At 26.9% G+C, this 13,446-nt stretch overlaps 1 protein-coding gene across 2 annotated transcripts in view; it reads right to left on the bottom strand.

Moving 5' to 3' along the window:
* LOC135923647 (uncharacterized) overlaps positions 1-13,446 on the bottom strand; it is a 54,039-nt gene extending 40,593 nt beyond the window's left edge. The window contains exons 1-3 of one of the 2 annotated variants that reach the window (XM_065458512.1): positions 13,367-13,446; positions 3,926-4,044; positions 1,555-1,638 (exon numbers count right to left, since the gene is read on the bottom strand). In XM_065458512.1, the coding sequence (XP_065314584.1) occupies positions 1,555-1,638; positions 3,926-3,950 (109 nt within the window). In that variant the 5' untranslated portion in view covers positions 3,951-4,044; positions 13,367-13,446. Of the gene's footprint in view, positions 1-1,554; positions 1,639-3,925; positions 4,045-13,309 lie in introns of both variants that reach the window. The other variant, XM_065458513.1, reaches the window with a different exon arrangement.

The raw sequence follows: 13,446 nt of genomic DNA, 5'->3' as shown, positions 1-13,446 counted from the left end.
TAGACTGCACCAATATTAAATATCGGTATCGGATATGCGCTGATAGAGGACTTTTAGAGAAAATATCGGATGGGCCGATATTTTTTAACCGATACTGATTTTATGAATTTATTTTAACTTTGAACTAATTTGAAATAAATATTCATAACTCCCATAAAAAAATGTCGTTATAAAATAAAAATGTTTAATGTTTTAAAGTTATAATAATGAAAGTATATTAATTAACTAATATAAAGGAAAAATTACCAAAATGTGTATTTTTTATTTGTCTATTGTTTTTATTAAAGAGAACTAGTAAATAAAAATCATTTTTTATTTAAATTTGATTAACTAATAAAGATATCAATATTTTATCTGGATTTATCCTAATTATGGATAGGTGTAGCCATAAAAAAAGATCTATTTTCGGAAACATCTTTCCAATCAAATAAAATTAGGCAGAATTGTTGGGTATGTTGTGAGGATAAATGCAAAAATATTTTATGGTCCCATCCTTTTCTATTAGTTCAGGACATTAAAGTGTTAAAAAAATAAAGCGTTGCTTAATTTAGCAAAGCATAAAAATAAAATAAAGAATACTTTAAAAATATAAATGAAGAAGACCAATATTTTGTGTCATTTTTAATGATTCTGACATTATTACATAATTAACTTTATTAACACTTCTGAATTTTTAAAAATATGTGATCATTGGATGGATGGTTGCTTAGGAATTTACCCAATGAAGGTCTCAGGCTTCATCTTGGATGCCAAAGTTTTAATACTCAGCGAAATGGCAAATTATCAAGAATCCATTATTTTGTAAATTTTACCTGTGAACTTGTTGAAATATGGCACATTACAGCATTTTAAAAATAGAAGGCTTTAAGTGCTATCTAATGACACTTAAGATCTTTATCATTTATATTTTTCGATGAATTTATTTTTATGTGTAATACAAATTGAGCAGCGAATCTTTTTTTTACATTTTAAATGCTCATATCAGCGGAACTAACAGAGCTGGAATAATAAAATTTCGATTATATTAATCCTCGCAACATAACTAACCATTGTTAAATTTTTATATTTGATTTAAAAGATGTGACAAGAAACTATTCTGAGTTAGCGAGGAATGGGCCAACAACTTTTTAAATATGATATAGAATATGTATTATGATCAAATCTCTGATTTAGGCCATTCCCAGACAGAATATGCATGTTTCCAACATTAGTTCAAGTCTATGGTTAGGCGCCATTTAATCGTTTATAAAAATCAAATGTTTAGAAAACCGCTTTGAAAAAAATGGTATATTTAACTGGCAATATTTTTTATTATAGTATTTATTTCGCAAATTTGATTGAGATTTTGACGATAATAATTTTATTCTCCTGCTCCATTATTATAAGAGTCGGTGGTTAAAAACTAAGAAACAAGTGATTTATAATTATATTCCTATTGGGTATTAATATTTTTTCCAACTTAAAAAATTAATCGAATCCCTTTTATCCATCAAGTGCTCATTATAAAAAAATATATTTAAAATAAAGGATCAAAAAAATTTATTAAACCGTTACCTTTGTAAGAAATGAACCAAGAATGGAAGAAAAACGCAAACGTGAGAAAAAGCAAGCAAAGGGCCAACTTCGATCTTTTAACGGCTAAAATAAATTTATAATAGTAATATAGTGTTTTTTTTAAAAAAAGTATTCATTAACGTTTCTGCAAAATTACTATTCAAAATTTGTAAAATGGTTACTGTAATTGTTTATTATAGAATTCACTCTTGGAGGCTAGATACATGTGGAAATGTATTTCGTTGGGAGGGGGGGGGGGGGGGGTTCGCTAATTATTTTTGATTTTTTAGCCCCCTTTCCAAATTTTGAGGATGGACTGAGCCCCCTCCCCTTGCCAAAAATTTTCTCTTTATTATTGTTATAAAAAAAAATTTTCATATTTTTTTAGAGCCATAGAAAATAGAGAAGTAAAAAGTTTTATTTTCAATATTTTTATATAAATTTGAAATCACCGACGTTTCTACTGTATTTAAAGTAGAGAAGATTCACCATCGACAAGTATTGATGAGAAATAGTTCCATTTTAGCAGGTTTTGAGCCAACTCTAAAATGGCTAAACCGAATTTTTAAGCGAAAACTATCATCATAGCCTCACTCGAGACTGAAATTTAAAGAATAGCGCAATTTTGAAAAAAAAAACTCTTGTCTGCGAATTTTTTCGACTCTAAGGATCGATAAGGCAAGAGTTATCCAAATTTAATAAAGTATAAGTAGGAATCTATAATTTTCAAGTAAGTAGGTTATTAGTTATTAAGATTAATAAATATTCTTTGAAAGAAATAAAAATTTGAATATTTTCGGTGTCCTTTTGCCAATGATACATTTTTGATTGACTATTAAAAAAATAAACCACAACATGTTGACAATAAAATATAATGTAGGCAGCGTCTACATGATAGATAATTTATTGGAAGCAAACTCCTTCTAAATTTAACCCCTACCCCCTAAAAAAATTCGCGCTCTTCCCCAGACATATTTAGCCTACCCACCCATTGTGATGTACAAACCCCCTGATACTAATTTGAAAAATCTTATAATGAGCCATCATTAATAAATTTCAAATAATTTTAATTATACTCATAGACCTCATGATTATTTAGGTCAGGAATAATAAATAAACAGTAGTTAATAATAATCAACTAGTTGTTTCTAGTATTCTAAACATTAGCCAAAAGCGTATACAGCTTCAACATGTACTAAAATGTTATTTGTGAATGAATGAGAAATGAATATCTATTAATAAATTTAATTTTTTTTACCAGTTAATTTTATCTTTAATCAACAAATAGTGACTATTTTCCTTACTTCCCCCCCCCGCGCCTACCACTTTTTCACGGAGACGTTGTATGTAAGTAAGTATTTGCATATATCCCTCGGTTCAGAAATTACATTTTTATTTTATAAATATACTAATAAAAAAATCCAAAATTTATAAAGATAAAAAAAATAGACCAATTTATATAATTATTCTAAAAAATACTGGCAGTCCCGTTTAAGCAATAGCTTTGAAAAAGAGGCTAAAATGATTTGAATCAAAATTTTTATTATTTTAGAAATTCTTTCCGATATACTGTTTATTCAAAAAAAAATTGGCCTAAGAACATTGATGCGCGATTTGGCGAAAAGCGAAGAAGCTACCAAAAATTCAAAATAAATGAATATGAAACGATTTCTGAGCTTAAAAAACTTATCGATGAAGATATTTCTAATGATAAATTTACAAAATTCTTTAAGTAGATACTTTATCCTGCAGTTATGCCGAAAGGGGCTTTCATCTTGTGATTTTGATCTGGTAGATATTCGAGCACTTTAAAAGTAAATAATTTGCCAAATTTAATGTTCATAAATATTAATGTGTCTTCGATATCAGCATAGATTCCAGATCCATGTATCAAAATATGGAAAATGAATGGTTGCGGGAGAATGAAATCTTTTCAAAGATGAACAGCCCAAAGAACACGAAGTAATGAAAGATTCATGGAATTTTTTTAAATTCATATTTATATTTTTTAAAATTTCTATAGCTATCGGTGGGATTTTGTTATCTTATTTTTAAAATATAATATTATTTCATATTCATAATAAAAAAATTTATAATATATATCATATCTTTTAATATATAAAATAAAAATCGTAGCACCCCTCTCCCCGCCAAATTTTTAAGCAATACACCACTGCTCATCATGCGCTAGAGATTTTATTGCATAATTAATTTACCTTTATACTGGTGGCATATAATAAATAAATTAGCTTTCTTATTTCCTTTTTTTCTAATCCAAATTTTAATTCAATCATAAAATGTCTAGCAAAATTTTAAATTGAAAGGCGCAACTTAAACTTTATTTGGGAATTATCAAAATTTTATTGCTTACTAGTTATTTTCCAGAATAATCTCATAGCTATTCTTCGAAATTCATAGCCAATATCCAAGGTAAACAAAAGCCTCTGTTGATGTTGAATTTGTTATGACTCTGTAACCATTCTAGGCGTCCTTTTATCAAAATTATAAATAATTTATCTAATAAAATGATTAAATAATGAATAAATAACCGCACCCACTAACAGAAAATAGGCTTAATTTTCTTTTTCTTTCATATTTTATTTGGGAAAAAATGTAAATTAATTCCTCTTTATTACTGCGATATTATTTTATCAAATAGGTGAAGTTGAAATAAGCCCCTCCCCTACGCAACAATAAATTCCAATATTGGGAAAATTATATATGAAATTAGGTCGCTAGGCGATTATGATTTTATAAAATAAATAATGACAATATAAAGGAATTTTTTTTTTGAAAAAATAAGTATAAATTATAAGGAAATTGTGGTAATACATCAAACATTTGAAGAACGTATGATATTAATAGGAAAGTATCGATAAATATTAGGATTTACAATGGCAAAAAGGGTAAAAAAATAGACAGCTTAAATTTTTGAGGATAAAATCTTTTTTAGGAAAATAATTTACTTTCTGCAAGGCCATGAAAACCTGCGAACCTAGAATATGAAATTACTTTCATATTTTTGAATGGGGTATGAGATGGAAGGAGGGAGGAAATGTATCGGAATATTTTTTATAGAGTTCTATTTATCCCAAAATATTTAAAAAAAATTTGATATATTTCCCAAAAAATTAAGGGGAAAATATTAGTGTTGTTAAAAGTTACTTTGAAATATAACTAGTTACGTTACTAGTTACATTGGTAACTAGTTACAATTTTACAAATGTAACTAATTATTAGTTACAATTATATTACAAAAGTAACTAGTTACTAAGTTACTTTATACATCTAATATATATAATCTCCTTAATCAAAACATGATCGTTTTCGTATCTTCCTAATGTAAATGTTATTTTTTTGCTCTCTACGAGAGTCGAACCAAAAACCAATCGTTTCAAAGTCGCATGTTTTAAGCATGCACCAAATTGAATATAATTAAATTGAAAATATTAATTATATATATATTATTAATAGCAGATATTTTTAAAATTCTGCAGTTTATTACCATACTAGCTGACGTGTTGAAGGGTAATTATTTAGTTTGTGTGTATGGTATGGTACTAAATATACTTTATTAATAAATTTTATATAAATATTAAAATTTAGGAGAAAAAAAGGTAAAATTGTTGCAATGTATACCGTGAGCATGTATTAGAAATATCAAAATTTAAATTTGTGATGGAAATCATATTTGATAAAATTTAAAATAGAGATACTTTAAGATTTTTGAATTTTAAATATGGGTTATATATTGCCGTGAATTTTTTTTTGCAGACATAGCCAGGCCTGATCAAAAAACCAAGTCCCATGCAACTTTCATAAAATTTTGCCATTTATTTTTATTGAATGTCTTAAATTTAATTTTATATTTAGAATAAAATTTAGATTTGTGATAGAAATCATATTGTATAAAATATAAATGCTTGAAAATTTTTTAATTTTAAATATGGGCTAGACATTGGCCTGAAATTTATTTTTTGCAGAAATCGCCAAGCCTGATTTAAAAACCAAGCCCATGCAACTTTCATATTCTGATTTTATTTTAAATGAATTTTGACTTTTATATATTTTATTTCAGTTCTCAACTAACAAAATTATTATGGTCTTTGGTGGGCTTGAGAAAATTTTCCAACAATATGGTTTTCAGAGATTTCCCTATCTCCAGGCTTGGGAAAAAATTACAAAATTATTATGGATTGGCCAGGTTTGAGAAAAAAAAAATTCAGGCCAATGTCTGGTCCATATTTAAAATTAAAAAATTTTCAAGCATTTCTATTTTTAATACCCAATATGATTCCTATCACAAATTTAAATTTTGATATTTCTAATACCCTTAATGCTCACGGGTTACATTGCTACAACTTTACCTCTTTTTCTCCTAAATTTTAATATAAAGCATATTTAGTACCATATATACAAACTAACTAATTACCCCTCAACCCCGTCATTCTTGACGGATTATTAGCAAGTCTCATAAACGCATTTAATAATTTACTAAACTCATTTATTTAATAAAAAAAAAATTAGGATATAATAATTATAATAATCAATTATTTGAAAAAATATACAATTTATTTATATAAAAAAATAATTACGAAAAAAAGAATAATATATTTATTAGAGACCTACAGGCCCAGCCCTAAGCCCGGTCGGGGTTATGCTTGGACGTATTTTAATTTTTTTTAAATATACTGGGCCTGAAATTTTTTTTAAAATAAATATCGGGGCCAGGCTGTATATTTTAAAATAAAATATTTGAAATCGCCATTATTCTATAAAAATTAAAAATAAATATTATATATTTTTAAAAAAACCGGGCCGGGTCTCAAAATTTTTCTTATTAGTAAGTAATGATTACTAATTTAGTAGTTTATTCAAAAATAATTCTAAAATAATCTAAGTCTTTGTCGTTCCTTATACTAAGTTCTATGATCTAATTTAGTAAAATTTAAAAAAAAATATAAATATTACCAGCAACTTGAGGGCAAAAAATATGAAATATATTGTGCTAGGCAAAGAAATATAACATTAAAAAATAGGTTTATTAATTGATGGTTACAAAATTATGAAACCTAGCAATGTTACAATTTAAGAAAAGAAAATCTATTTGGAAGGGAAATTATATTATTGTTGCATATCCTTTTGTGAACACAATCAGACATTTAAACAAAATTTTAAATTAATAAATTTTTTAAAAAATTTATTTTAAAATTAATTTATCACACTCTTGAATAGGACTGCCCACTTGAAAATTTTATTGTAGTGGACAAAACTAGATTTACCCACCTAGGTTCACCCATTGGAGGTGAAAGTGCTATATTTCATTTCAGAGATGAATTTCTTGTCAAATTCAATAGAATGAAAAATATTATAAAACATTTACTTGCTCATCAGGCTTTTTATTTATTTAAATATTTTTTATTCATTCCTAAAATTTACATCCTTTAGTTCATCAACAATTTTCATGTCCTTTGAAATATTATTAGACCTTGAGGTTCATTATAAAAATACTCTACCAAAGCTAGGTGGTATAGGTATCCATTCCCCACTTAGGCATTTCAGCCTTTTTATCCTAAGTTGCTAAATTTCTATACACACATGGAGACTTGGATACTATCGAATCCACATAATATGGCAGCATTAAACCCCTCTGGAGCAAAGATTCTCCAAGCGGCTTATATCCAAATTTAAGACAAAGAGACTGGAATTTACCATTGATACAGCATTGCGTTGAATACTTATACTTCAAAGCTGTTCAAGGAAAATCTCCATCGCTTTTTCTCCCCTTAAACCCAACCCCGAGTATATAGAATGACAAAAATACGACTCTTTTGCTGGATCAAATAATTCCAACCTCAGCCATATGCCACATTGGCTACGATGATTAGAAACTATACCTAGTTCTAATTTAGGCTTATTTATTAACCAACGAAGAACTTAGAATAGTTATAGGTCTTCGTTTTGTGAAATCGTAACGCCGACATCATGTGTCCCTTGTAGTGTTGTTAATCGGCTCGATTTAAGCCGATTTTAAAACGGCTAAATTAATATTTTAGCTAGAAAAATATTATCTAAGCCTCGAGATTTCGTTAATAGATGTTCAAACCTTTGTGTCACCTATGAGCAAAATCTTAAGGCGTGCATAATATTTTCTCTAATAAAATATTGAGTTAGCCGTTTTTAAAAATTGGCTCAAAATGAGCCATTTAACAACACTAGTCCCTTGTGAAACTGTCATCGATAGTCTTAGACACCCCCCCCCCATACTGGCGTTTTTCAAAAGACAAATTATCCAGGCACTATGTCATCAATTCGATCATCAATAGAATCTTGAAATCCAATATTCTTTCTACACTGGGACCCTCTGGCTTCAGCCCTTATTGAATGACGCTAATCCCTTGTAACCAAGGTATGCCCCTCGCTTGGGATTATACATGTGTAGATCGTTTTGCCAGATCTTTTTATTCACGAAAGCTGAAAATACAAAAACAAATAAATATAACTACCTTAATAATCTTTTGTTTGTTCCGGTAGTTACAAACACCTGTGGATTATTTGGACCCCAAGCCTTAAGATTATTCAAAACAATAGGGCAAAGGTTACGTTTAATCACAGGTGATCCAAAAAAGGCTTCTACCTACGACAAAGAATATCAATCAAAATTTGTCGATCCAAATGTATATATATATACATGGGTCATTAAGCCCCGCCGACCAAACCTAAATACTTATTTTATTTAATTTCTCTTCTTTTAATTATATATTTTTACATAGAATATAGATATAGTATTATAATTTTAATAAATAGTTACAGTGTTGTGCAGATTTAATTCAAAACATTTCCATATTTATTAATTTATTTGAAAATAAAATTATTTTACTTGCAATTAAAAATAAAATTAATTACTGGAATATATTATTTAGATTTATATATATTTTTTTTTAAGTAACTAGTTACTTTTTGCAGTTACATTTCAAAAAATATAACTAGTTAGAGTTACTAATTACAATTTTTATAGTTACTAGTTACAATTTTTGAAATTTAATTAGTTACAGTTACTAGTTACAATTTTTAAAATTTAACTAATTACAGTTATTTTTTAGCAAAAATCTAGTTACTTTAACAACACTAAAAAAAACTACTATGCATTGTTTATCTGAAAAAAATATATCATTTATATACTTATAGAAACAAATATAAACAAATTATATGCGTATTTCATTTCATTTTTCTTTCAGATGTTATCTTTTTGTTGTTCTATTGGATATAATCAAAATAGAGTAATAAATCATTCGTTATCTTAAAGCCAAAAAGACATTGATAAAAATAAAACACCTACATAGAAAATTAGTGCCAAAACTATTCTCAAGATAAAACAAAAATGATTATTTTATTAAGAAAGACATATCTGAGAACTCCGATGATAGGCATTCAAAATTGTTGGATACATCTTTGGCAATTCCTAAAAATTTCCATACATAAGAGCCTTATTTATAAAAATATAATACACCACTGTTATCGTAAAAGCTTATTGAAGGGGTGATAAATACAGCAAAAAAAGCATAAAGATAAATGTACTTATCAGATAACGATTTTGAGAAAGAATTAATATTAAATATTAAAGTAAAAAAATCAGTGCAGCTTTGAGATTTTATGCAATACACATCGATTGATGAAATAAAAGGAGCACAATATATCATAGTAACAGTTTCGATAACGAGTTATTTTGATAAGGGCGTTGTTATTCAAAATTTTAAATATAACGACCGACATATCTAGAAAATATTAAACATTTTTATCAGAGACTTGCAGGCCCGGCCTTAAGCCTGGCCCGTTTTGATTTTTTAAATACACCTTGACCGGGCATAAAAAATTTTTTTTTAAAAACCCCTGGCCGTATATTTTAAAACCAAATATTTTAGATCGCCATTATTAGATATAAAAACTCTAAATAAATATAATATTTTTTTTTAAAAATCCGGGCCGGGCCGAAAATTATTTTTTGAAAAAAATCCGGGCTGCGCTATTCAAATGGTACCTCTACAGGTTGATAATTATCATTAATAAATTTATGGGAAGACTTAGGAGAACCGATGAATGAACTGAACCGATATACTCAGATATTTTTCAAAATCTATAAAAGTAGATATTTTAGAAAATATATTTCTTAATCTAAGGAATAATTTTTTGAGGGATCCTAACTGGATGCTATATAGTATAGGTTATGGTTTGGTTATGTTTCAGTTAGTCGTTAGTTATAACATAATGTTGAGAGTGAAATGATGAGAACGGCCAGGAAAGATTTAAAAAATAAGAAATAGGAACGTTTTAAAAAAAAGAGTGCGTAGTAGTTTATAAAAATGGAGTTAAGGAAAAGTGAAAAAGATTTATAGGAATGTGGGGAAATTGTAGAAATTTAGTTTTGGAAGATAAAAATTAGAATAAATTGTGAATGTAAGGAATATATATATTGAGTAAAAGCGATAAATTATGGAATGGATAAAATAAGGAAATTTTAGGAAAATGTGTTGTAAAAGTTTCTTTGGGGGGGGGGGGGGATTTAAATGATAGAATTTAGTGTTTCAAGGATAAATAATTAATTATGATTGGGGGTAAATTGTAGAATTCATTTTTTTTTAAATTAAAAATTATGATATTGGAAGAAAAAAGAGGTTAAGAAATGTGTTGAGTAAACGTAATTAATTTTGAAAATTAGTATAACGATAAAAAAAAGTAGGTAACAAAAACGTTGGAAAAATAAGGAATGTGAAATTGTTTTTGAGAAAGCAACTGGAACGTGTTAATTAAATGTTATATGAATTAAATAACATTAGAAAAATAAATATGAAGAAAATAATGTATTTTTGTAAAGTTATTTGTAAAAAAAAGGGGGAATTTATTTAAAATTTTTTTTAGTAATAATTATATTTTGTTAAAAAATTTTAAAAAAAATTATTTTTTAGTCTCTAAATTAGTGATCTGCATCGGGCCTAATTTTTCAAGCACGGCCCGGCCCAAAATTTTTTTTAAAAAAGTTTTGCCGGCCCGGCCCGAATCCGAGATTTTTTAAAAAGATTTGCCGGCCCGGCCCGGATTTATTTAAATATAGAAATTAATTTTTATAATTACTCAAAATAAAAGACATATGTTATATGGCGTTTTAACTTTGCAGACTTCTACTTCATATTTTATTATTTTTTATTTAAGGTAGCGATGAATAAATATATAAAAAAAAAATTTTGTTATTATAACATTCATACTTAAATTGAAAAATTTTATTCGGACTCGGGTCGGATTGATCTAAAAAATGTGTGCTCGAGCTATGGTCGGGCTCGGACAAAAAAGTTTTTTAAATTTGGGCTCGGGTTAGGCTCGGTGCAAAAAAATTACTTTGCAGGCCTCTACTTGTGTTAGCTAGTATTGTTAAACGGCTCGTTTTGAGCCGATTTTTAAAACGGTTAACTCAATATTTTAGCCAGAAAAATATTGCCTAAGCCTCGAGATTTCATACATGTCTAGACCTTTGTACCTTCTATGAACAAAATCTCCAGGCTTGCGTAATATTTTTCTGGATAAAATATTGAGTTAGGCGTTTTTAAAAATCGGCTCAAAGCGAGCCATTCAACACTAGTGCTAACCCCTAGTAAACTCTATGTTAAAAGACATTGAGAAAAGGCAAATAAAATTTACTTACTGTATTATGGAAATTTTATTTTCACAGCAAAAATAAATGTAATTATGAATGATCCATAATTTAAGTTGGTTTAATTTATTTTTAATTCAATATTTTATAGGTAGAAATCTAAGATGATATATAATTGTTTTGGTTTTGACTGAATAATTTATTCTAACTTAAAGTTAAAAGCTAAAAGATTTATAACATTTTATAATTGATATATTTTGAATACACTATTTTTGTAACTATTACATTCCCCAACCTAAACAATGAAGATAATGTGTTGGCTGTCTTGATTCATCCCAATTTTGAACTAAACTTCTTATATAAATTCCGATGATGCTAAAGGTCAATGTGAGAGGCTTATGGTAAAGCTGAATAGTCTCATACCAAACAAAGATTCCTAGTTACAACCACAAAAACGACTTCCATTGATAATTTTTTGAAATTAAGGATGCTAAAAAATCCCCTATACACGTTTTTTAAATCTAAAAATACTCAATAATTTTTATTATATTAAAAATATGTATATAAAAGTAAATACTGGCCCTCAAGTGCTAGTGTTGTGAGATTATTTAGTAAGACAAAACTTATATGATTGTAACTCTAGAGTTGTGGATGTAGTATAGTAAATGATTTTATTATAAAATGCAACAAAATAAATAAAAAATGAATATTACCATAAATAGTTATTTTTATTTTTTAAATTATAATCTTTTTACATAATTTTTTTTATAATCAAAACTCACTAGATTTAAATATTTAGAAATGTTAATTTTTATGTATTATATAATGTACAATTACATTATAAGAAAAGAATAAAACAAATTTATTTCTAAATTGTTTTTTTAAAAAGAAGCCAAAGTTATTTTTAAAAAATAGTAAAATAGCATACTATTTTTTTTGATGAGTTGCGATAGGGGTAGTGTCATACTTTTTTTTGGAAAATAACAATAGCAGTAGCGCATTACTTTTAAAAGTATGGTTTAACAACTCTGGTTAAAAGGCTACATAGACTTGGTTCCTTAAACTACTGTATCCAAAACATCAAAAAATTTCATTTGAAAATTTTATCAAAAGACACAAAATAAGCTTCTTTATAATAGAAAATTACAAATGTGGCTAAAAATCTTTTTAAGTATTAGATAGTCTTAGCGAAAAATGAATAAAATTTACAGGGGAAATTTCCCACTCATTACTCTCTTTATCTATTATAATCATAAATGAGATTGGGTAATTCTAACCAGAATTTTTACTGCAAAGTTGTACTTGGAGGGCAAGGGGAATCTTTTTTAATAGAAAACTAGCAAGATGGACCAATTAGTATTTCATTAAACATCTTATTTTTTTATTGAACTTTGCTACCTCAACCTCAAATATCTAATCTGGGTAATTCTAACCAGAATTTTTACTGCAAAGTTGTACTTGGAGGGCAAGGGGAATCTTTTTTAACAGAAAACTAGCAAGGTAGACCAATTAGTATTTCATTAAACATCTTTATCATTTTTTTATTGAACTCTGCTACCTCAACTTCAAATATCTAATCTTTATATTAGTGATGACCTAATTAATAATTTGTTTGATATCAAAATATGGATCCTATGCTTACAAATCCTTACTAAAACAATGTTTTTACCCATGAATTTCTATTTTTTCATTATTTAAATTAATTATGTCTAACAATTAAATATAGAATCTTTAAGAATAGATTAAGGTCAAAAATATTTAAAATCCTTGAGTATAACTAATTATTAAAAATTGAATAACGTAAAGTTGCTGAGCCAAGATATATTAAGGCAAAAATATTATATCCTATATAGATGAGTAGCTATAGAAGGTAGGTGGCAGCTATCTTTTTAAATTCTTAATTCTTAAAATATAATTTTTTTAAGGATTTTAATGAATGTGCATATGTCCATTTCACCAAACAGTATAGAAACCTATGACTATATAGTGCAAATATATTAAGCAATTATATTATAAATAAAAATATGAAATATAAGTTAAATATTATTTTAAGATATTAGAAATAGAAATAGTTTCATTTAAAGAACCAAAAAAAGTTTGATAATTTAAAACCTTGATTGAGATAGGTAAATATAATTTTTTTGTAAACTGAATAGATGTTGAAATAACCTTTAAATGATATATAGAATTCCATGTAAAAACAAATCGATTTAAATGTTTGAACCGTATCCTAAAAAGGTAAGGAATAA

Source organism: Gordionus sp. m RMFG-2023, chromosome 2 (genome assembly GCF_954871325.1).
Source record: "Gordionus sp. m RMFG-2023 chromosome 2, tfGorSpeb1-WG-v2, whole genome shotgun sequence".
Lineage (NCBI taxonomy): Eukaryota > Metazoa > Nematomorpha > Gordioida > Chordodea > Parachordodidae > Gordionus > Gordionus sp. m RMFG-2023.
Note: the sequence above shows the minus strand (reverse complement) of the source record. Positions and strands in the feature narration are given on the sequence as shown.